At 51.4% G+C, this 23,925-nt stretch overlaps 3 protein-coding genes across 3 annotated transcripts in view; 1 reads left to right on the top strand and 2 right to left on the bottom strand.

Moving 5' to 3' along the window:
• LOC121062742 (coiled-coil domain-containing protein 81-like) overlaps positions 1-23,467 on the bottom strand; it is a 137,814-nt gene extending 114,347 nt beyond the window's left edge. Inside the window, exon 1 of the mRNA XM_040542935.1 lies at positions 23,015-23,467. Within this exon, the coding sequence (XP_040398869.1) occupies positions 23,015-23,093 (79 nt within the window). The 5' untranslated portion in view covers positions 23,094-23,467. The remainder of the gene's footprint in view (positions 1-23,014) is intronic.
• Positions 9,098-10,063, top strand: LOC121062711 (olfactory receptor 14A16-like). The gene has a single exon (XM_040542883.1). The coding sequence runs from the start codon at positions 9,098-9,100 to the stop codon at positions 10,061-10,063; it is 966 nt and encodes a 321-aa protein (XP_040398817.1).
• LOC121062755 (olfactory receptor 14J1-like) lies at positions 16,501-17,436 on the bottom strand. The gene has a single exon (XM_040542947.1). It carries the CDS (start codon positions 17,434-17,436, stop codon positions 16,501-16,503), a length of 936 nt encoding a protein of 311 aa, XP_040398881.1.
• Positions 23,468-23,925: the final 458 nt, after the last annotated feature.

Below are 23,925 nucleotides of genomic sequence, written 5' to 3'. Positions count from 1 at the left end.
CCAGTCTGCGCTGGAGCAGGGGGAGGCTCCTGAACACCTGCAGTACATCGATGACATCATTGTGTGGGGTGACACTGCAGAGGAAGTTTTCGAGAAAGGGAAGAAAATAGTCCAAATCCTTCTGAAGGCCGGTTTTGCCATAAAACAAAATAAAGTCAAAGGACCTGCACGAGAGATCCAGTTTTTAGGAATAAAATGGCAAGATGGACGTCGTCAAATCCCAATTGATGTGATCAACAAAATAACAGCTATGTCTCCACCAACTAGCAAAAAGGAAACACAAACTTTCCTAGGTGTCGTGGGGTTTTGGAGAATGCATATTCCAAATTACAGTCTGATTGTAAACCCGCTCTACCAAGTAACTCGTAAGAAGAATGCTTTTGAATGGGGCCCTGAGCAACGACAAGCCTTTGAACAAATTAAACAGGAAATAGTTCATGCAGTAGCCCTTGGGCCAGTCCGAACAGGACCAGATGTAAAGAATGTGCTCTACACCGCAGCTGGGGAGAATGGTCCCACCTGGAGCCTCTGGCAGAAAGAACCTGGGGAAACTCGAGGTCGACCCCTGGGGTTTTGGAGTCGGGGATACAGAGGATCTGAGGCCCGCTATACTCCAACTGAAAAGGAGATATTGGCAGCATATGAGGGAGTTCGATCTGCTTCGGAAGTGGTCGGTACTGAAGCGCAGCTCTTCCTGGCACCCCGACTGCCGGTACTGGGTTGGATGTTCAAAGAAAGGGTCCCCTCTACACATCATGCAACTGATGCTACATGGAGCAAGTGGGTTGCACTGATTACTCAGCGGGCTCGAATAGGAAACCCCAGTCGCCCAGGAATCCTGGAAGTGATTATGGACTGGCCAGAAGGCAAGTACTTTGGGATATCATCAGAGGAGGAGGTGGTCCTTGCTGAAGAAGCCCCACTGTACAACAAGCTACCAGAAAATGAGAAGAAATATGCCCTGTTCACTGATGGGTCCTGTCGTATTGTGGGAAAGCATCGGAGATGGAAAGCTGCTGTATGGAGTCCTACACGACGAGTTGCAGAAGCTGCTGAGGGAGAAGGTGAATCGAGTCAGTTTGCAGAGGTGAGAGCCATTCAGCTGGCCTTAGATATTGCTGAACGAGAAAAGTGGCCAGTTCTTTATCTCTATACTGATTCATGGATGGTAGCAAATGCCCTGTGGGGGTGGTTACAGCAATGGAAGCAGAACAACTGGGAACACCGGGGCAAACCTATCTGGGCTGCTGCATTGTGGCAAGATATTGCTGCCCGGGTAGAGAACCTGGTTGTAAAGGTACGCCATGTAGATGCTCATGTGCCCAAGAATCGGGCTACTGAAGAACATCAAAACAACCAGCAGGTGGATCAGGCTGCTAAGATTGAAGTGGCTCAGGTGGACCTGGACTGGCAACATAAAGGTGAATTATTTATAGCCCGATGGGCCCATGACACCTCAGGCCATCAAGGTAGAGATGCAACATACAGATGGGCTCGTGACCGAGGGGTGGACCTGACCATGGACACTATAGCACAGGTTATTCATGATTGTGAAATATGTGCTGCAATTAAACAAGCCAAACGGTCAAAGCCTCTCTGGTATGGAGGACGATGGCTGAAATACAAATATGGAGAGGCCTGGCAGATTGATTACATCACACTCCCCCAAACCCGCAACGGCAAGCGTCACGTACTTACAATGGTGGAAGCAACCACCGGATGGCTGGAAACATATCCTGTGCCCCATGCCACCGCCCGGAACACTATCCTGGGCCTTGAAAAGCAAGTACTATGGCGACATGGCACCCCAGAAGGAATTGAGTCAGACAATGGGACTCATTTCCGAAACAACCTTATAGACACTTGGGCCAAAGAACATGGTATTGAGTGGGTGTATCACATCCCCTATCATGCACCAGCCTCCGGGAAAGTCAAATGATACAATGGACTGTTAAAGACTACACTGAAAGCAATGGGTGCTGGGACATTCAAAAATTGGGAAACACATTTGGCAAAGGCCACCTGGTTAGTCAATCCTAGAGGATCTGCCAACCGAGCTGGACCTGCCCAATCAAACCTGTTACGCACTGTAGAAGGGGATAAAGTTCCTGTAGTGCACGTAAGAAACATGCTGGGTAAGACAGTCTGGGCTACTCCCGCCTCAGGAAAAGGCAAGCCCATTTGTGGGATTGCTTTTGCCCAGGCATTTTACCCAATGCAAAAGAATGGGGAGGTCCGGTGTGTACCTCAAGGGGACCTAATATTGGGTGAGAATAGCCCATGAGTTGAATTGTAGTATGTTAATTATCATATAACACTGTATGTCATCGCTACCATGGTTGCTATATATCATAGATGAAAATGGTGATTAATTAGAAGGTACTGGAAAGAGTGTAACCTGAGCATGACATAAATGGTATGGAATAAGGGGTGGATATCTGTCCTGGTTTCAGTTAGGACAGAGTTAATTTTCCTCCTAGTAGCTGGCAGGGTGCTATGTTTTGGATTAGAATGAGAAGAGCGCTGATAACATGCTGATGTTTTAATTGTTGTAGAGCAGTGCTTACACCAAGCCAAGGACTTTTCAGCTTCTCGCTCCGTCCTGCTAGCGAGCAGGCTAGGGATGCAGCAGGAGCTGGGAGGGGACAGACCCAGGACTGCTGACCCAAACTGGCCAAAGGGGTATTCCATACCATCTGACGTCATGCTGAACAATATATAGGGGTGGCTAGCCGGGGTGGAGGGGGGTGCCGGCTGCTCGGGGATAGGCTGGGCATCGGTCAACGGGTGGTGAGCAATTGCATTGTGCATCACTTATTTCGTACACATTATTACTATTAATACTATTATTATTATTATTATTGTTGTTATTCTTTTCGCTGTCTTAATAAACTGTCTTTATCTCAACTCACAGACTTCACTTTCCCGTTTCTCTCCCCCATCCCGGAGAGGGAGGGGGGAGGGTGAGCGAACGGCTGTGTGGTGTTTGACTGCCAGCCGGGCTAAACCACAACATCTTCCCACCCCAAAATCTCACATCTTTCTTGTCCAGGCTGCTCTTAACCTTCCTATATTTTATTGGGATCAGCTTTCTGATGACATTCAAGATCTCAGGGTATCTGTCTCACCTCTGTTGGCTTACTCTATTCCTGAGAAGGAAGTGGCATTGTAGTCAGGAGGGAAAAGGACATACATGTCTTTAGGAGCATCCTCCACAATGTGCCCATCAGCTCTGCACCTCCACAAAATTGCGCTTCCTACCTACAAGTTTTGTTTCCCAAATGGCTTCTATGGATCCAGGGTTCCTTTTCCCAGGCCCTCACGCATGCTTCAGTTTTGGATGAGCAGGGATGGGATAAGGAAAGCCAAGGCACGGATGGAACTGAGCTTGGCAAGCGATGCAAAGAATAACAGGAAGGGATTCTATAGATACATTGCTCAGAAAAGAGAGGCCAAGGAGAGTGTACCCCCCGTGACGGATAAGAGGGGTGAACTGGTAATGACAGACACAGAGAAGGCTGAGGTACTCAACAACTTCTTTGCCTCAGTCTTCACTGCCAGTCAGGCTTCCCAAGTCTTTTATTTCCCTGAACCCATAGATGGAAGCTGGGGGGGGCAAAGTCCCACCTGCTGTAAGTGAAGAGCAGGTTCAGGACCGCCTGATGAACATAAACACATACAAGTCTATGGGGCCTGATGACTTGCATCCCAGGGTCCGGAGGGAACTGGCTGATGTAGTTGCCAAGCCTCTCTCCATCATATCTGAAAAGTCCTAGCAGTCGGGTGAAGTCCCTAGTGACTGGAAAAAGAAAAATATCACTCCCCTTTTTATAAAGGGTAGAAAGGAGGACCCAGGGAACTACAGAATGGTGAGCCTCACCTCTGTGCCCGGCAAGATCATGGAAAAGATCCTCCTGGAATCAATGTCAAGGCATATGCAAGACAAAGAGGTGATCTGACACAACCAGCATGGCTTCACCAAAGGGTAAATCATGCCTGACCGATCTGGTGGCTTTCCACAGTGGAGTGACCACATCAGACAACAAGGGAAGACCAACCGATGTCATCTACTTGAATTTCTGTAAGACCTTTGACACGGTCCCACAAGACATCCTGGTCTCCAAACTGGAGAGATATGCATTTGATGGGTGCACCATTGAGTGGATAAGGAGTTGGCTTGAAGGTCACACCCAGAGAGCAGTGGTCAACGGCTCTATGTCCAAGTGGAGGCTGGTGATGAGTGATGTACCTCAGGGGTCTGTCCTCGGACCAGTACTTTTTAATATCTTTATCAATGACATAGACAGTGGGGTCGAGTGCACCCTCAGCAAGCATGCAGATGACACCAAGCTGAGAGGTGTAGTTGATGCAACAGAGGAACGGATGCTGTCCAAAGGGTCCGGGCCAAGCTTGAAATCTGGGCCCCTGTGAACCTAATGAGGTTCAACAAGTCCAGGTGTAAGGTGCTGCACCTGGGCTGGGGAAGTCCCAGACAGGAGGATAGGCTGGGAGAAGAACTCACTGAGAGCAGCCCTGCAGGGAAGGACTTGGGGGTTCTGGTGGAGAAAAAGCTTGACATGAGTGCGCACTTGTAGCCCAGAAGGCCGACTACATCCCTGGCTGCATCAAGAAAGAGCTGGCCAGCAGGTGGAGGCAAGTGATTGTCCCCCTCTGCTCTGCCCTCCTGAGGCCTCACTTGGAGTACTGTGTCCAGGTCTGGAGCCCCCAGCACAAGAAGGATGTGGATCTGCTAGAACAGGTCCAGAGGAGGGCCATGAAGATGATCAAGGGGCTGGAGCACCTCTCCTATGAAGAAAGGCTGAGAGAGCTGGGGCTGTTCAGCCTGGAGAAGAGAAAGCCCCTGGGTGACCTCTTTGTGGTCTTTCAGTACTTAAAGGGGGCTTATAAAAAAGATGGGGAGTGACTCTTTGCTCAGTCAGATAATGACAGCAAAAGGTGGAATGGTTTTAAACTAAAAGAGGTGAGATCTAGACTAGAGGTTAGGAGGAAATTTTTCACTCAGAGGGAGGTGAGGCACTGGAACAAGTTGCTGAGAGACCTTAGAGATGCCCCATCCCTGGAGCTGTTCAAGAGCAGGTTGAATGAGACCCTGAGCAACTTGATTTCATGGGTGGCATCCCTGTTTATGGCTGGGTGGTTGGAACTAGATGATCTTTAAGGTCCCTTCCAACACGAGCCATTCTGTGATTCTATGGTCTCACAAACTATTCCTCAAGCACAACTCCCATCCCATTAGCCTTCCAGTGGTCTATCACCTGACCAGAAGAGAAGGTGCCTCACCATCATCTTCAATGCCATGTGCATGCCTCTTGCCTTTACAGTCCCTATCTGTGCCACATTCCTTCTGCTGGTCCATCAGCTCCAGAGACAGAAGTGACCTCCCAGCCTCCTTCACAGCCACATGCCTCCTGCAGGCCCAGCAGATCCTGAGGCACACCTGACCTCATCACAGCATTCCCAGCCAGCTCCTCCTTGTGGCCTCTGATCTGATCACATGCCTGTCACCTCACATGCCTCTTCCAATGCCATGCGACTGCTCCAGGACCTCGCAGTCCCTGCCCTGCCCAAAGGGGACAAACAGCATAAATTAGGGGTAGGAGTGGGGTTGAAGATGAGATGTGCTGTGTACATGTTGGAGGGCTTTGGGGATTACGTGTTCAGAACAAAGTTTAGGAATTAGAGGTCACCCTCCAGGGTTAAGGGAATGGAAAGGGCTTTAAGGGAGGGATTGGTGTTCTGCTCAAGGATCCTGCTCAAGGTTTAGAATGAGGGCAAGGTTTGAGGCTTATAGTTTAGGTCTGGGTTGATGGCTAGGGTTAAGGCTGGCATTTTAATCATTGGTTAGGCTTAATTATCCTTCTGCTTGCCCTTCTAGTAGAAGATGGGTTTGACATCTGCCTTTTCCAAGTCCCGAGGAATGTCTTTGATCAATCTGTCCTTTCCAAGGTTTTTGAGACAGGTCTTATGACGACATCTGCAGCTCCACCAGCACCTCTCTCATCCTTCCCACACCACCTCTAAGCAACCTGAGGGCTGACCAGGAGGATGATGTTGGTTTGGGAAATGGCTTGGTTAATATCTCTTAGAAGGGCTGTTCTGTGCTTCACACAGAGAGTTATGATGGTGTCATAGAAAATGGTGACACTCGTGAGGACAGAAGAGCAGGCGGGTAAGGCCTTGGGCCTACGAACACAGGACACACACACATGAACACTGCATGAGCGGGAAGAGGATGATTGGATCCAAAATACAGATTATAAAAGCAAAGACCATGAGTATCAACAGGGCCCTGCAGGAGAGCTCCAGCAATGGGGCAAAATCACAGAAGGCGTCCACGACACTGGGGCCACAGAACTGTAGCTGGGAGGAGGAGAAATAATTACTGTACATGAGAGAAATTCCCCTGATTTAGTTACAGCTGCCTTCTGGAGCCAGACCTTCCACTTCATGACTCTTGCAGAGAACAGGGATGGCACACAGCACAGGACTGACCATAGGACATGGCCCCCAGCAGGAAGCACTCAATTCATGCAGAAGGCGCAGCTGATAGCGCTACCACTTCTGTGAGTAAAAGAGGTACTGTCTCCAGCCAGGAAGCTGTCCTGCATCTGGCACAGGGTGGTGGAGCTGTACAAGGTCTGCAAGGATGACAAATCTTCCCCAGGAAGAAGGCCACGGGCATCTGCAGGTGTTTGCTTGTAGGCACCAGCACGATGATGAGTGTGTTCCACATCCCAGTCACCGTGCTGGTCATGCGAGAGAGGAAGAAGAGATTTGTGTATGGGTAGAGGATCTTCCAGATGGACAGCTGGGAAAACTCGACCAATGATATCTTTGTGTCCCATTCCATTCATAGAAACCATTTTAGAGCATTCTGGTCCCCCCGTCTTGTTAGGACATCAACGAGCAAGATGTTTCTTTCTCAGTTCCTAAAAGAAATGGTGAAGGGTGTTCAGAGGGGTGAAATGATCCCTGGCTGTCATGGCTGAGGTGTCCTGCCACACAGTGAGAACACAACAGGGGTTAAATGAGGGAATCATTCGTGCTCATATTTGACAACCACACTTTAATAGCACAAATCTCACTTCTAAAATGCATCTCTCCCATGTTCAGAGAGGAGCAGCCGGTGATGACTTCAGTCTGCTTCAAACACCACACCCCAGGAGAGACCCTGATGACTTCAGGAGCTGTCAGCCCTGAGGCCTTGGGGACACCTCGAAGGAGCCCAATGGCACAGAGCTAGCGATGTCATGGTTGGGTGCTGTGCTGCTGAGCTGGGCCAGGCTCCTGGGCCCAATGGGAACTCCTGGCAAGCGGGCAGCACTGCAGAGAGCCAGCTCTGCCCAGGAGCAGCTCCTCTGCAAAGCACAGCAGGGCTGGGGGCACTGCCTGCAGCTGGCACTGGGAGAGGAGAGAAGGGAGATAGAGGTTACGGGATGAGTGGAGTGAGGGTATACTGAGAGATCATTGGAGATTCAATGCCTAAAGCACATAATATGGTAAGTTTCTAGCGGAAGGAAAATACACAGAGGCCAGGCCCCGAGGGTTCCCTTGTCACGGGCTGGCTGCAGGCTGTGAAGCTGGGGGTGCAGGCAGGGGTGCCCAGGGCCGTGGTGCAGAGCAGGGTCCCTGCTGTGCCCCAGGGGCTGTGTGCCGGGGCAGGGCCTCTGCCACCTGCCAGGCTCAGCACTCAGCCTGCCCGGGGAGCTGCCCAGGGCGCTGCAGGGAGAAGCTGCGGGTGGAAGGAGCCCCCCTGGCAGGGCAGGGTCCTGCTGCTGGCGGGAGGCTGCTGCCTGGGGTAGCCTGCTCACAGCTCCACAGCACAACCAGGGTGTATTCAAGCCACATTGCAAGAGAGGAGAGAAGGCAGGGGTTAGCTCCTTGAATCTCTGCTTTCCTGAGCCTTTTCTTTCAGTCGTCTCTTCTTTGGCTCATTGGGAATGGAAATAGATACTGTTATTTCCTAGAGAAGGCTGACATTTCTAAGCCATCACAACGAGCATTACAAGGACCCACAGCAAGTCCCTTTCCTGCCTCTCAGCCCCTAGAAAGCTCAACCACCACACGTGCAGTGTCAGCAGGGTCTGTGTGACCTGGCCTCTAGGACATGCCCCCAGCGAGCTGCCCCTGGGCAGAGCCCTGCTGCCAGGAGGTGTCTGCAGGGCAGAGCTGAGCACCCGGCGGGAGGGATGGGGGCTGTGACCTGCAGGCAGGAGGCATGGGGACAGAGACCCAGCTGCAGGCAGGGACAGCTGCAGGCAGCAGAGCCATGGGCAGGGAGTGAGATGGAACTGCTCCAAGAAACACCATGGCAGGGGAGATTTGGACATCTCTCTGACATCTGTGTACTGCAGACACCTTCCCTGGAGCAACCCCCTTCTCATCCATTATAGTACTTCAGACATAATGTCTCGGGAACTTGGTCAAGAGTTTCCTTTGGATTTCCTGGGGTGGTGGTGTGAGAATTCACACATACCTGAAATAGGTTTGTCAAGTGAAAGTTCAAGGTATGGTCTACCTCCAGGGTAAGCACTCAATCCACTATTTGATGCCCTACAGGCAAGCCAGGCTGTTGGTAATGGAGGAACAGTGTTTTTATTACAGATTGAGGCTCCTAGACCATTGCTCTGGAAAAGGTCTGCATGTCTTTAAAGAATCTCACCAAGTTCTTTCATAGACCTCAGCCTAAAGCCAGTGCCAGCATCAATTTTATTGTTTCTTGAGGGATTATTTGACCTGCTCCTCTGGATCTGCAAAGAGCGAGATGCCCCTGGCCAGCAGGCATCTGAGGTCGCACCCAGTTCCTATGCCTTTGGCTGCAGAGCAGAACTGACTCTCCCAGTGCCAAAGGGCAGTTTCTCCTGCTCACAGAAGGAGCATCACCAACAGAACCCAGCCAGAACTCTGGCCAGGATGTTGCACAGAGGTCTTCCAGAAAGGAGTAAGGCAGTGCATGTCTGTTGTGTGTTGGTGAGAGAGCAGTAGCTTAAACGACCTATGCAATAGATTTTGTAGATGTTTGACTATTCACTTGTTATTCCCTCCTTGGACAGAACCCCATGTCCAGAGGCAGAAAATGTCCAACAGCAGCTCCATCACCGAGTTCCTCCTCCTGCCATTCGCAGACACGCGGGAGCTGCAGCTCCTGCACTTCGCGCTCTTCCTGGGCATCTACCTGGCTGCCCTCCTGGGCAACGGCCTCATCCTCACCGCCGTAGCCTGCGACCACCGCCTCCACACCCCCATGTACTTCTTCCTCCTCAACCTCGCCCTCCTCGACATGGGCTGCATCTCCACCACTCTGCCCAAAGCCATGGCCAATTCCCTCTGGGACACCAGGGCCATCTCCTACACAGGATGTGCTGCACAGGTCTTTTTCTTTTTCTTTTTATTGTCAGCAGAGTATTATTTTCTCACCATCATGTCCTACGATCGCTATGTTGCCATCTGCAAGCCCCTGCACTACGGAAGCCTCCTGGGCAGCAGAGCTCGTGTCCAGATGGGAGCAGCTGCCTGGGGCAGTGGCTTTCTCTATGCTGTCCTGCACACTGCCAATACATTTTCATTGCCACTCTGCGGAGGAAATACCCTGGACCAGTTCTTCTGTGAAATCCCACAGATCCTCAAGCTCTCTTGCTCTGACTCCTACCTCAGGGAAATTGGGCTTCTCACATTTAGTGTTTTTGTGTTTTGGGCATGTTTTGTATTCATTGTTCTCTCCTATGTACAGATCTTCAGGGCCGTGCTGAGGATGCCCTCTGAGCAAGGCCGGCACAAAGCCTTTTCCACGTGCCTCCCTCACCTGGCCGTGGTATCCTTGTTTCTCAGCACTGCCTTTTTTGCCTACCTGAAGCCCCCCTCCCTCTCCTCTCCATCCCTGGATTTGGTGGTGGCAGTTCTGTACTCGGTGGTTCCTCCAGCAGTGAATCCCCTCATCTACAGCATGAGGAACAAGGAGCTCAAGGATGCATTGCGCAAACTCACGAGAGGGTGTACATCAGAAGTAATGCACTGCCTGTCTTCTTCTGCAAAGCACTCATAATATAACTCATGATATGTCAAGCTTGTCTTTTGTTCTTTGGTGGTTTTTATTTGTTTATTAATGAGGGGTGTAAGGGACAACAATGTTTTCCATATAAATTGTCATTATTTATCCTACTCACATATTTAAACAAAATAAAGGAACCTGCAGTGGAGTGTGTCTGAGATGCTTCCTCTGAGAACTTTGCTAGGGGTTGCAGCGTAATGCCCATGGGTAGAAGTGGAGAGGAATAGAGTCCCATCACAGCAGCACTGCCAGGAAGCACCAGTGTTTGGTCTGTCTAGAGCTGCTTTCATTCCACTTCCACGCTCTTCTGCTGAGCCTTTTCTGTTGGCGTAAGCCTGATTGTTCCTGTAGCTTGGTCACAGTACTGCTGTGTGGCAATCCTGTGATCACAGGCAGGGACAGGCAATGGGCACTTTTGTGATACACTTGGCCTCCAGAACAGCATTTCTGTCCCATAAAGTGATTCTGCTCAGGGTAGTGCCTGAGGGCTCAGGTCTTCCTTATCAGTTGCTGTCAAGAACATTGCAGTCCAGAAATGGACTCCAAACAGGGACCTGGCTTTGCCTGTTTCTCCATGGGCTCAGGGTGAAGTGATCAGAGCCCCAGCTGGGTGTTTGAGGGCATGGGGGCTGGCTCAGGTGTTGCTTGCTGGTGTCCAGCACTCAGGCCTATGGTGAAGAGTCTCCAATTAACCTGCCTGGGGCACTAGAGCATGTGATGGGGCTGTTGTGGTTTAACCCGGCTGGCAGCTAAGCACCACAGAGCCGTTTGCTCACCCCCCCCCCCTCTCTGGGATGGGGAGAGAATCAGGAAAACGAAGCCTGTGGGTTGAGATAGAGACAGTTTATTAGGACAGAAAATAAAGGGTGATAATAATAACAACAGCAACAACAACAACAACAACAACAATAATAATAATAATAGTACTACTACTAATAATGTGTACAAAACAAGTGATGCACAATGCAATTGCTCACCACCCGCTGACCAATGCCCAGCCTATCCCCGAGGAGCCAGTCCCCCCACCCCAGCCAGCCCCCCCATATTAATTGTTTAGCATGACGTCAGATGGTATGGAATACCCCTTTGGCCAGTTTGGGTCAGCAGTCCTGGGTCTGTCCCCTCCCAGCTCCTGCTGCACCCCCAGCCTGCCCAGTGGCAGGACAGAGCAAGAAGCTGAAAAGTCCTTGGCTTAGTGTAAGCACTGCACTGCAACAACCAAAACATCAGTGTGTTATCATTATTCTCATTATTCTATTATTGTTAACATTATTCTCATCCTAAATCCCAAACACAGCACCCTACCAGCTACTAGGAGGAAAATTAACTCTATTCTAGCTGAAACCAGGGCACTGGCAGCAGGTGAGCATTTTTTGGAAAGAATCAGGAACTGCCAGGAGAGCCCAGAGGAGCTGCAGGGACAGCGTCTGCCAGGGAGTCAGCAGTGAATGGAGCCCATGGAGTGCGAGCCTGTCTCAGGTGGAGTTCCCCTGAGATAAAATGCTAGATCTGGGTGTGAGAAGAAGAGCCCCGCGACCCAGGGGACACAGCGGGAACAGGGAAGGGAGTCTGGTGACTGATTTGTTTTACCCCTAGTGAAACACCATAGGCTGGATGCAGTGCAGCAGCCAAACACTTCTGATGGCACTCAAGGAAATAAAGAAGGCTACTGCTGAGCACCCTCGACAGCCACAGAAGAGCTGGTGTGGGAGGCAGTCAGTGGAAGAGCCCCATGAGCTGTCTCTACCTCCCAGCCTGCACAGCACGGCCCTGCAGAGTAGCAGAGTGCCCCTGTGTCCCGGACACCACAGCCTCCTCACTCTACAGAGCAGCACCACCAGCTGGGGCTGTGGGGAGCATGGGGAGAGGGTTCAGGAATGGCTGGCCAGGCCAGAACAGGCATACTCCTTCCTGGGAAAGGCTCTTTGTTGAGGTGGGAAGTCCTGGGAGGAAAGTGGGGCCCCCTGTGTGTGCAGGGGATCCCTGGAAAGAGAAACCCCTTGGTACCTATGCAGCTTGGGGCAGGCTGCCAGGGCTCAGGGGCAGCAGGAGCTGCCTGAGGAGCTCCAGGACCAGGGCTCTCAGCCCAGCTCAGAGAGGTGGTTTGTTCCTCCGCAGAGGGATACAGAATGGCTCAGTCAGAAGTCCACATGTGTGCCCTGTACAGATGAGGCTTCAATGTGCATATTGTGTGCATGTAAGGCAAACCTGAGCACAAATGCCCTCAGCATGTGTCCATTCCTCATGCCGTGGGGCATCTCAGACAAGTGCAGAGCAGGGCGATGTACCGCAGGGCTGAGATGCCTCCCAGCCTCTGGGAGAGGCAACACGAGCCAAAAGGACACCACAACCCCTGCAATGCCCTGTCTTTGGATGTGCAAGACTCATGTCTCTGAACACTGCTGTGTTTACAAGAAGTACATGAGGCCAGCTCAGATGTGGACACCTCACAGAGCCCTGACACTTCCATGTGTGACACCAGGAACAACCCCAACCACCTGTGTGAAATCCATCTCACCTGTCCTGGACAGATTCATTGCAAATGCCCCAGTCTGCTGCACCACCCACCCCTGCCTTTCCGGACTGTGTCAGCAAATGTGCCAGGGGGACCAGAGAGCTTTCTGGAGACTTGGAATGACATCAGACCTGTCTTCCAGAAGAGGAAGGAGGAGGGTGGGGAGAATTAAGGCTGGTCAGCCTCACCTCAGTCCCTGGGAAGGTGATGGGGCAAGCTTTTCCACAGCTACTTCCAGGCACTTCAAGGACAAAAATGGGATTGCTGAACCCATAGGGGAGGAGAAAGAAAGTGACACTGTCTACCTGCAGTTTAGGAAGGCTGTTGACATTGTCTCCCAGAGACTTGTTGTAGTGAGAATGGTGCTACGTGGACATAACTAATGGATGAAGCTGTGGGTGGGAATTTGGCAGGACAATCAGGCCCAGGTGTCATCTGTTGTGCAAAGTTCTGCTGTCAGGCAGTTCCTAGCAGCATACCCTCAGTGATCAGCACTTGTGCCAACACTGTTGAGTGTTGTTATTAAATCTCGGAATTACAGGGTGGAGCATGCTTTCAGACCCTTTCTGGTTTGTGCCAAGCCGAAAGGAGCCCTTGAGAAACCTCATCTATTTAGTTTGCTTTGAGCAAGACAGTCCAAGAAGATGCCATTCAGGGGTCTCCTCGAATATGAGTTATTTTGCAATTCAAAGATTCTTTCCATTGGAGAGCTCTCTGAAGACATAACATGCAGAGAAAGAAAAAGAGAAAGGCAGGGGTAGAGATACATCATGTCTCACTATGAACACAGTAGATCCTATGAAGAATGTTTCTAGCAGTGGCAGAAAATTTACTTCATAAATTTGATGTAAGAAGCTTACTTTTTTATCGCCTCATGTGCTGGCCCACAAGGAAGGTGTTGGGTGGGTATGTTATTAGGAGGTCTTTTGTGCCTCAGAAACTTAAAATTCAGTAGGAAGCATCTGGTCACCTCTGACTCTGGAGCTGACAGGCCAGCAGCAGTAACATGGCTGGGGACAGGGCCTATGAGGTGGCTTCTTCCTGAAGCAGCTGATGTGTCAGCCCTTTCCTCCTGGCTGACATCTGTGCTTTTTGGCTTGCACCTGCTAGAATCCCCTGATAAGGCAGCAGAAGGCACCTGCTTGGCACACTGATTGTGAGATGCCCTCTGTCTGAGAGCCTGATAGGCCCCATGCAGGGAGAGGCCTTGGGTGTGGGTTTTCACGTCTCTTCTGCCTGAGTACGTGGTGGGACAGCAACAGGCACACAGCTTGGTCATGTCAACTTGAGAAGTTGGAAGGCCAGCAGCAGACATGTAGAGAAAACCAAGAGCACTGGCAAGGCTGCAAGGCCCCAACCGAACTAAGGTCTTTGTCCCCTTGGCTGTAGCAGCTGTCTCTGCTACTGAAGCTCATAGGGAGACATGCTGTGCTCGTGACACTGGGTCCTTGTTGCCTCCTTACAACCCTGTTTAAAGACATAGTGACCTTATGACTGTGATTGTGTTGTTTGGTGCATTGTGGAACAGCTCGTCCTTGTAGGGAGGGGTGTAAGTTGCTGAGCACATATGCAGGGGAAAAGAGGAAGAAAAACAAGGAACTAACCAAGCTCTGAGACAATGCTGGTGAGACTGTGGGAAGGTTGGTGAAACTTTGCAGCTTGGCTTGTACCCATGACACCTGCAGCTGGAAAAGTTGGCCAGAGGGCAGCAGGGGAAGATGATGATGGAACAACCTTCACGGAGTGGGTGCAACCCCAACTCAAATGGTGCACATGCGCATTTGTAGACATGCTTATACAACACCAAGGAGGAGCCTGGTGGCCCTTGTGACATGTGTTGGCCTCACATGTCAGAACAGCTACTGGGTAGGAGGGGATAAAACTGGGACTCCCCCAGGGGAGAGAGACAAGGCGCACTACCAAGGACAACGTTGCCTCAATGGGGATGCCTGTTCAAGCGGTGTGCCTAATGACTCCTTCCTCTAGGCCATCAATGATTGGGAAAAGCTTCACACTCATCGGTACCATTGTCATTGCCCTGGGGTTGGTATGTGTGTAAATAGCTCGTAATAAAGCTTGCTTACTTTATATATATATATAAATATTGTCTGCTCCTTGCTAAACTGAACCAATCAGCTTCAGCCTCTGGAATCTCACTAGAATAGAGCCTGCTAGGCCCCATGCAGGAAGAGGTCTTGGGCGTGGGTTTTCAAGTCCCTTCTGTCTGAGCACATGGTGGGACAGCAACAGGCACACAGCTTGGTCATGACTACCTGAGAAGCTGGAAGGGCAGCAGCAGACCTAGAAGATCCTGGTGAGGTTTCTTCTGTCTGATCAGTTCACAGTGCAACAGAAGGCTGATGGGTTAGGGCCAGAGGTCACCCAGAAAGAGTCTGTGGTCAGCCCATGCCACTGTGTTTCAAGGAACTGCCAGGGAGGGTGGGGAGACATCAGTGAGAGTAAGGAAATGCATGTATGAGAGCAAGGGGGAGAAGCAAGGTGGGTGACTAAAGCTTGCAGGGAAAAGGGGGCACAGACAGGACAGCATAGGACTGCCTGTAATGGAAAAGACCAAGAGCACTGGCAAGACTGGAAGGCCCCAGCAGAACCAAGGTCTTTGTCCCATTGGCTATGGCAGTTGTCTCTGTTACTAAGGCTCATGAGGAGACATGCTGTGCTCATGACACTGGGGGCTTGTTGCTTCCTTGCAACCCAGTGAGGAGGCCAGGAGGTGTCACAGCATTGTCCTTCACGCAGCATCACACACCCCACATCCCACTGCCCCAGGAAGAGCCCTGAGCCATGCGTGAGGGACAGGACCTCGTCTTTACTCAGTATCAGAGTCTCCTGCACAGTGCCTTGGCCTATCTGTAATCATGGCCTCCAATTGTGTCCCGTAATAAGTCCATGGGGAGGCTTTGTCAGTAATGACCGTCACTGGAGACCATTAAACTCCAGGACACTTCGAAGTCTCCTTCTGACTTTAACTTCTCTTGCAGTTGCATCATTCTCTCACTACCTGAGGTTCGTGGACTCAGCACCAAACGCACCATGGGGCTCACTACCATTCAGCCATTTTCATCCAGTCTTCCAGACTTGTCCTGTTAATTAGTGAGGTATCAAAAGTGCAGGTAAACAAGGAAGTTTCAGTGACAACTTTACAGAAAGCATTTTCTTTATTTAAGATTAGTTTCCATTAGTTTAGAGTTTTGAGGAGAAGTGATAGCATCATTCTCTAGTTGACATTGGCCCCATGTGTCTCCTAAGGAGCTCTGTATGTGTAGGAAAAGCAGTCCCTTGAAGTCCTAGACTGTATGGACAACCTTGCTGCTCACCTCCGCATGCCCAGCACTTCTCTCATCAGCCATGTGGGACTTCACATTTGGGAATGTTCGAGATAGGTAGGAAATTATGTATAGAAACACAACTACAGAGTTGGCTGTAGGGATGATGAGATAGAAAACTGGAATACAAGCAAGCTTGAAGCTCTCTCAGGATCCGAAAACCAACTGGGTAGGTGAGATGTATCTGTATGATCAAAGAGTAAGGAAAGGGGAATCTGGAGAAGAATGGAGAGTGCATGTGTCCAGATAGTCTGCTGGAAAGGTGGCGTCCAATATGGTCTGTTTAATCAGGCCAGGTGGCCTGAAGGACCACAAACCTGAAGGACTGTGGAGATTAAGTGAAGTGCATAAGAGACAGAGTCCTGGCAATGCAAGTATGGGAGAAGATGAGTACATTTTCTACTCCTGCAATACACATCCTAAAAAAAATAATATTCTAATGTCATGGGGAAAAAAAAAAAAGCAAAAAAAAAATTTGCATTAGAAGTGTTCCGTCATTTCAGATGATTGTAATGTGCTGATGGAAATAAAGAAAAGGAATCTATATCTGCTGAAAGGTCCAATTAAATTCCTCAGCACATCCTGGAAAACATCCGTGACATCACTTTCCTAATGGCATCCTTGAGCTCCTGGTTCCTCATGCTGTAGATAAGGGGGTTCAGTACTTGAGGCAGCACCGAGTATAGAACTGCCACTGCCAGGTTCAGGGATGGGGAGGAGACAGAGGGGGGCTTCAGGTAGGAAAACATGCCAGTGCTGATAAAGAGGGAGACTACAAAAAGGTGAGGGAGGCACGTGGAAAAGGCTTTGTGCCGGCCCTGCTCAGAGGGCATCCTCATCACAGCCTTGAAGATCTGCATATAGGACAGCACAATGTAAACAAAACACCCCAAAAACACAAAAACACTAAATGTGAGAAGCCCAATTTCCCTGAGGTAGGAGTCAGAGCAAGAGAGCTTGAGGATCTGGGGAACTTCACAGAAGAACTGGTCAATAGCATTGCCTTGGCAGAGGGGCACTGAAAATGTATTAGCAGTGTGCAGCAGAGCATAGAAAACCCCACTGCCCCAGGCAGCTGCTCCCATCTGGGCACAAGCTCTGCTGCCCAGAAGGGTCCCATAGTGCAGAGGCTTGCAGATGGCAATGTAGCGGTCGTAGGACATGATGGTGAGAAGAGAATACTCCGCTGAAAACAAAAAGAAGAAGAAGAAGACCTGTGCAGCACATCCTGCATAGGAGATGGCCCTGGTGTCCCAGAGGGAATTGGCCATGGCTTTGGGGAGAGTGGTGGAGATGCATCCCAGGTCGAGGAGGGCGAGGTTGAGGAGGAAGAAGTACATGGGGGTGTGGAGGCGGTGGTCGCAGGCTATGGCTGTGAGGATGAGGCCATTGCCCAGGAGGGCAGCCAGGTAGATGCCCAGGAAGAGCGCAAAGTGCAGGAGCTGCAGCTCCCGCGTGTCTGCGAATGCCAGGAGGAGGAACTCGGTGATGGAGCTGCTGTTGGACATCTCATCCTCCTGGAGAAAGGGGACAATCCAAGGAGGAAATTACAGTGATAATTAGGAGAGGCGTGTCTGAGAAAAATCTACTCCTCATTGAAGAAGTGACTTTCTCCTTTCTGAGACCTTTCTTCTGCTCCCTTGCTTGAGCTTTGGTTGGTGGTGCCACTGGGAACAGGGGACTCTGCTGTGGCCTCTGCAGAAGTCAGGCCTGCCCTGCAGCTCAATGTAAAAACAAACCAGGAGAGATCTCTGATTAAACCTCTCTCTGATGTATGTGGACTTCCCAGCAATACCACTCTCAAAACCCTTGACTGCAGAATAGAGTGCATGGTGTACTTTGTTCCAGTTGCCTGTGTCACACGCAGGGGCGGTAGAAAACCATGGCATTTGTATTCCAGGTGAGATCTTGTGAGTCCCAGGAAGCAAAATGACTATCCTTAGTGCAGTAAGGACAGACAGTCTGTCCATATGTCCTGGTCTCAGCCAGATTCCTCAAGGGCTCAGTACAGTTGCCCATATTTAGCAGCCCAATGAATGGAATCTAGTCCTCTGGACTAGAGGAATTCCCTGGAAGGAGGTTCAGCTTTTTCCTTCCCCATAGACTGCATTGCCCAAAGCCCCATATGTAAGAAGGGGGATTGGGCATTTTCCTCCTACAGACATGTCTGTGTGGTGGGACCCATAGGGTCAGTGCTTGAGCTGCAGCAGAAAGCCAGATCTGCAGAGAGCCATAAAACAAGAACAGCAGCTGCAGGTGCACAAATAGAGTGAAATAGCACAGGGCTTCTGCCAGGGGAGGCAAGGCCAGGGACCAACAGGAACTCGGGAGAGTCCGTTCTACTGCAGGTCCTCCTGATGAGGTTATGAGTCATCCTGAATCCTGTGGGCTTGACAGTGGACAGGGAGGTGCCAGAATACTTTGCAGGCTCCGCTGCCTGGAGCTGTCCCTGCCTGCAGCTGGGTCTCTGTCCCCACGCCTCCTGCCTGCAGGTCACAGCCCCCATCCCACCCGCTGGGTGCTCAGCTCTGCCCTGCAGACAACTCCTGGCAGCAGGGCTCTGCCCAGGGGCAGCTCGCTGGGGGCACGACCTAGAGACCAGGTCACACAGACCCTGCTGACACTGCACGTGTGGTGGTGGAGCTTTCTAGGGGATGAGGGGAAGGAAAGGGACTTGGTACAGTCCTTGTAATGCTCCTTGTGAAGGCTTAGAAATGTCAGCATACTCTTTGAAATAACCGTCTATTTCCATTCCCACTGAGCCAAAGAAGAAAAAAATGAAAGCAGAAACTCAGGAAAAATGAGCTTGACGCAGCTAACCTCTGCCCTCACTCTCCTTTTGCAATGTCCCCTCGGAAACATCTTGGGTGTGCTGTAGATTTGTGAGCAGACTGCCCCAGGCAGCAGTCCCCCACCAGCAGGACCCTGCCCTGCCGGGGGGGCTCCTTCCACCCGCAGCTTCTCCCCGCAGCGCCCTGGGCAGCTCCCCGGGCAGGCTGAGTGCTGAGCCTGGCAGGCGGCAGAGGCCCTGCCCCGGCACACAGCCCCTGGGGCACAGCAGGGACCCTGCTCTGCACCACAGCCCTGGGCACCCCTGCCTGCACCCCCGGCTTCTCCTTCCTCCAGGAGCTGCGGCTGCATTGCCCTCCAGCCAGACACTTACCGGGCTCAGGGCTGGCAAGTGTTCTCCCCCAGCGAGCTCTGTGCATCCTGCCACTTCTGCCTGCCTTTACCCACTCTGTCTGTGCAGGCAGTGCCCCCAGCCCTGCTGCGCTGGGCGGAGGAGCTGCTCCTGGGCAGAGCTGGCTCTCTGCAGCGCTGCCCGCTTGCCAGGAGCTCCCCTTGGGCCCAGGAGCCCGGCCCAGCTCAGCAGCAGAGGCCCAGCCCAAGGCCTCCCTTGCTCTGCCCCCCACCAGGCTCCCTGCCCATGGCCCTGGAGCTGCAGGGGAACCTGCTGGGAAACAGCCTGAAGGAATCTCTGGGGTTCCCTCCCTCCCCTGGTCACAGACGCACTTGACAGCAGGCTCATTTCTCCTTGCAGAAAACCAATTAAGTGTAACAATCACATCTTGTTGTCCCAGTATCAGTTTGGACATGAAGTCATGGTCAGGGACTGATCTCCTTCATCCCCCCTTAAGGAAGGAATTCAGCAGAGTCAGTCGAGGCATCTCATGCTGCTTGTTATTCCTGGGGCTGGAAGGGGCTCTCAGCTCCCTCCCATGCCTGCCACAGACCCACAGGACCTGGGATTCCTCCGGCCTCAGTTCAGGTGTCCACAACATAGGCACCTTAATGCGAATTACTGAGCCACAACAGCTCCTTAGTGGAGATGGAGGACAGGCAGGAGCTGTTCAGATGCAAACGTCTGGTGAAATTTGAGGTTGATCCCCTGGGAGTGTGGTGGAGGCATTCCTTTGGCTAACTGAAATGGCAGCAGATGCCACATGAAGGACAACTGAACCTGTCCCTACTCCTTATGTGCAGGGCAGCCTGCAGAGGTTGTCAGCAGAGCAAAGGAGTCGTGTCACAGGGAGAGCTAAAGCTATTCTGTTCTCTTCTACATGCCCCTTGGCTGTAATGGCTGTTGTGTCACGGACATCTCCACAGGGCCTCAGCTCTCAACAGCAAGGTCTCCCTGCCGTTTGTGCCTTGAGGCAGGACTCTGCAGGGGTACAACAGGTGGTAGGTGGGGACAAAATCAGTGGTTACTCTGCAAAGTCCACCCTTAACAGTTCATGGGACCTTAGGGCCTCCATCCACGGGTGTAGGGAGAGTGTTCTGGCCAGGAGGCACTGGTTCCTTATGATCCCAGGAAGGGATCAGACAGCAGCATTCAGATACTGTAAGGGATCATTTAAATGCTCTTAGAGCTAAGAATATAAGGAGAGAAGACTATAGATGATCCATTGAATCTGGTGTGACTTCATTCTACACAATGCTCCAGTGTTAGTCTCAGCTCTCCATTAGACGTTTGCACTGTTTGCACTGACCATATGGGATTATTAAAGGGTGAACAAATTTTGCTGATCAGTCCTTGGCTCTTCAGTAATGAAGCAGCATATATATGGTAATGAGGGAGTCTCGGATAGTGCCATATTGCCACTGGTGCACCATTTGGGTAGCTACTGGCACTTCGACCCTCAGCAACCCCACAACCGAAGGATCCTGTGAGGGACCGGGCAAGGCAGAAAACTGTTTAATGTGCATAAATCACCATAAATCACCTCCAGCATGGCCAAATCCGTCAGATAAGGGCTGCCTCTCTCCCTGGTGGTCCATTTGCCTGGGTGACATGCAACATCTTCCTTGAAGGGATACCTTTCCTTTACACCTGACAGGAGTTGTCTCAAGAGAGTGAGGATTTGTGCCCCCTTTCCAACTGCTTTGTCAATGCCCTCTTCCCCGGGGAGGGATCCCAGCTGCTTGGCTTCCCTGCCCTCTAATTCCAGGCTACTGGCCCTGTTATCCCAGTATCGGAACAGACAGGTGACAATGTGCTGGCCTAGATGATGGCTGAAATCTTTTTGCACATCTCACAGCTCCCCAAGGAACAGTGATCAGGTGCTTACTGATGATTTTATGCTATCTCACTCTTCATCCACCTGTTCCTCTGACGGTCCTACTTGGGAGTAGCCTGCCTCGTCTTCTTCTTCCTCCTTCCCTGTATGAGTAGGAGCTTCTTTCCTTGCTAAACAAGCTGATTTTGTCTCTCATTTCTTCTTGTGTATATGTATGACTGATACAGGCACAGGCTGGTTCTGTGGCCCAGTCACAGGGATTGGCGTTGTGTAGATTGCAACGCAGTAAGCACAGGCCAAGCCCCAGCACATTGCACTGATTTCTGTCTCTTTGGAATTGCCAGGGTGATAGCACTCCTTTTTCAAGCATTCTGCCAATTTTTTAGGATTCTGCACTTGTTCAGGGGTGAAGTTCCAAGGGACTGCAGGTGCCCACAGTTCAAGGTGCCTGCCCATATCCTCCCACACTCCCTGCCACTCATAGCTATCCTGCCTCAAGGCACATCACTGTGTGGCATTCTGAAATAGTTTTCCCTAACCTTAAACAAAACCTGAAACACATTCAGGAGAAATAAGAATAAGAAGAGGCTGGTTTGAACATCCCAAGGATATTGAAAGTTTTGAAGAGCTATTGTAACTAGCCTGGAGGAGAAAGGGGGAGGTGAAGGAGAAAGGGAAAGGGAAGAAGTAGGGAGAAGTGTCCCCCCTCATCCCTCCCATAGATTGTCTCCCCGAGGAGAAAAGGTGAAGACTGTTAATTATGAATAGTTTCTGAGAGATGGTTCTTCAAGTATGGAGGTGACAGCAATGCTGAGTACAACTACCAGATTAGTCTCATGACCAGTAATTTTATCATAACATAAGGCAGTGTTAGGCTGTAGAGTAAACTAATAACCATAAACCAGCCCCCAGAAAGGATAAACAGCACAACAGGGAAACACACAGTATGTAATGTGCTATCCAACACAATTCTGAGGGCAAACAGAGCTACTACATCGAGATAAAAACAAAATAAACATTGTGGTCAGCAACTCTGAAGGCGATATAATGCTTATAACAGATTTATTCTAACATGATCCAGTCATAGCTGTCATTATCTCAACCCTTTGGGCCCCACGCAGGATCCATTCGGGAAGGACGGCATCCCATGGGAAGGATGCAGGGGCAGAGATTGACCGTCAAGGAGCGGTGGAGACAAGTGCCATGGACTGACTGCAATCCCCATTCCCCTGCTCCACTCAGGGGAAGGAGATAGAAGAGTGTGGCTGGGGGGAACGGTGTTTTTAGTTTGCTTGTAGTTCTTCAGGTAGTAGTCCACTGGTGATAGGCAATGAATTATATTAGTCTGCCTACGCTAAATCTGTCTTGCCCCGATGATAACTGGTGCCCATGAGGATGTTTGGTGGGTGACCTCATATTCTACGTGAACCCTTGATCTCTTTTCATCATATTTCTCCCCCTTTTCCTTGTAGGTGTGGAAGTGAAAGAGCAGTTGCTGTGGAGTTCACCTGCATAGCCGGGTAAAACCACCATAGCAGAGATATAGGAAGGGTTCAGCACCAGGATTGCGGCCATTCAGGGATGGCATCTCAGCATCCAGGACATGCTCTGCCAGCCTGGCGGAACAGGAGGGAAGGAACAGAGGTTACCCTGAAGGAGAGCAGTACAAGGGGAAGGCTTGATTTCCAACTCAGGCATGGCTGGAACATTCCTGAGAGGCCTGTGGGAGCTGCAAGCCACACCAGTCTCTGGGACACTGGACGTCTTTCCTCCCACAAACAGATCCCAAAGAGGCACCAGCTCCCAGGGAAACCTGGCCCTGGATTGTCCCCCATCACGACGAGGCTGAGCCATGCCTAGTGGATCCCTGGGGCTCAGGGCAACCCTACCATCACTACCTAGGAGTCCTGGTTGCTGCAACGTCCCCTGAGCCCATTGGAATCCTCAGGCAGGGCTCTTGCAGCAGCCACCTGTCCTGCCCAGCCCCCCAAACAGCCCAGGGCTTGCAGCTTGGGACAGCTGACAGCCCCTGGGACACCCCTTGGGAAGGGGCTCCTGACACCCTCACCTTTAGGGAAGAGGTGCAGGAGCACTGGGAACATGGAACTCATGTCGGAGGTGATGGTCACCCTCCAGCAGCCCTCCATCTTGCTTGCTGCTGGCCCTCAGCTCAGGACAAGGGATGCCCGCCCTGGCTCCTCAACCACAACTCCTCTGCAAGGTGCCCCTGCTCCTCCGCCCGTCAGCGAGGGTCGCCCAGTGCAACCTTGCTGCCTGCTGCCCCCACTCCTGGCCACAGAAGGACAGCGGTGGGGAGCACCCAAGCAGCGCCCAGCAGGGACCAGGCCTTGCAGGGAAGTGCCGGCACTGCCGCTGCTCCAGTGAAGATATCCTGGTGATGCAGTGCCTCCCCCTGTGACATCAGCACGTGTCATTTGAAGGCCTGGGAGGTCAGCAGCGTGGAGACGGCACAGCTCGGGAGAGAGACGAGAGATTTCCCTTCTTGTCCTGAGAAACAGTCACCTCCCTTCTGCCCAGTTCTTTACCAGCAGTTTCTGACAAATCCACCAGGAACATCTGCAAATGGTGACCAAGCCCATGGAATATAGGAGGTGGAGCCCTGGAGAAGTCACTACTGCCATCCTGCCCCAACATGCCTCTGCTCTTCGGAGCTGTCCCAGGAAGGTGGGTTTTGAGGCTTGTCCTGGGCCTGGGCTTCTTTCAAAAGATGGGAGCGAAGGCAGCTCGGTATGTGAAGACAGCCCCTCGGTATGCCTGAACTCCTTTTCAATGTGTGTCGCTCACTTGGAGAAGTAGGATGTGTTATACAGAGGGAATTGCAGCACATGCCAGTGCCTTCCTTCCCGGACATCTCACGGGGCTCTGAGATTTGAGAAGGCCTCAGCACCATCCCCCGGTTTGCCATGCAGGAGGCAGAAGTAGTACACGAGGGAATGGCAAACGTACTCTCAGCACCTC

The sequence above is a fragment of the Cygnus olor genome, chromosome 34 (assembly GCF_009769625.2).
Source record: "Cygnus olor isolate bCygOlo1 chromosome 34, bCygOlo1.pri.v2, whole genome shotgun sequence".
NCBI classification, from domain to species: Eukaryota; Metazoa; Chordata; class Aves; order Anseriformes; family Anatidae; genus Cygnus; species Cygnus olor.
The sequence above is the reverse complement of the archived record's forward strand: the minus strand, read 5'-3'. Positions and strand labels throughout refer to the sequence as shown.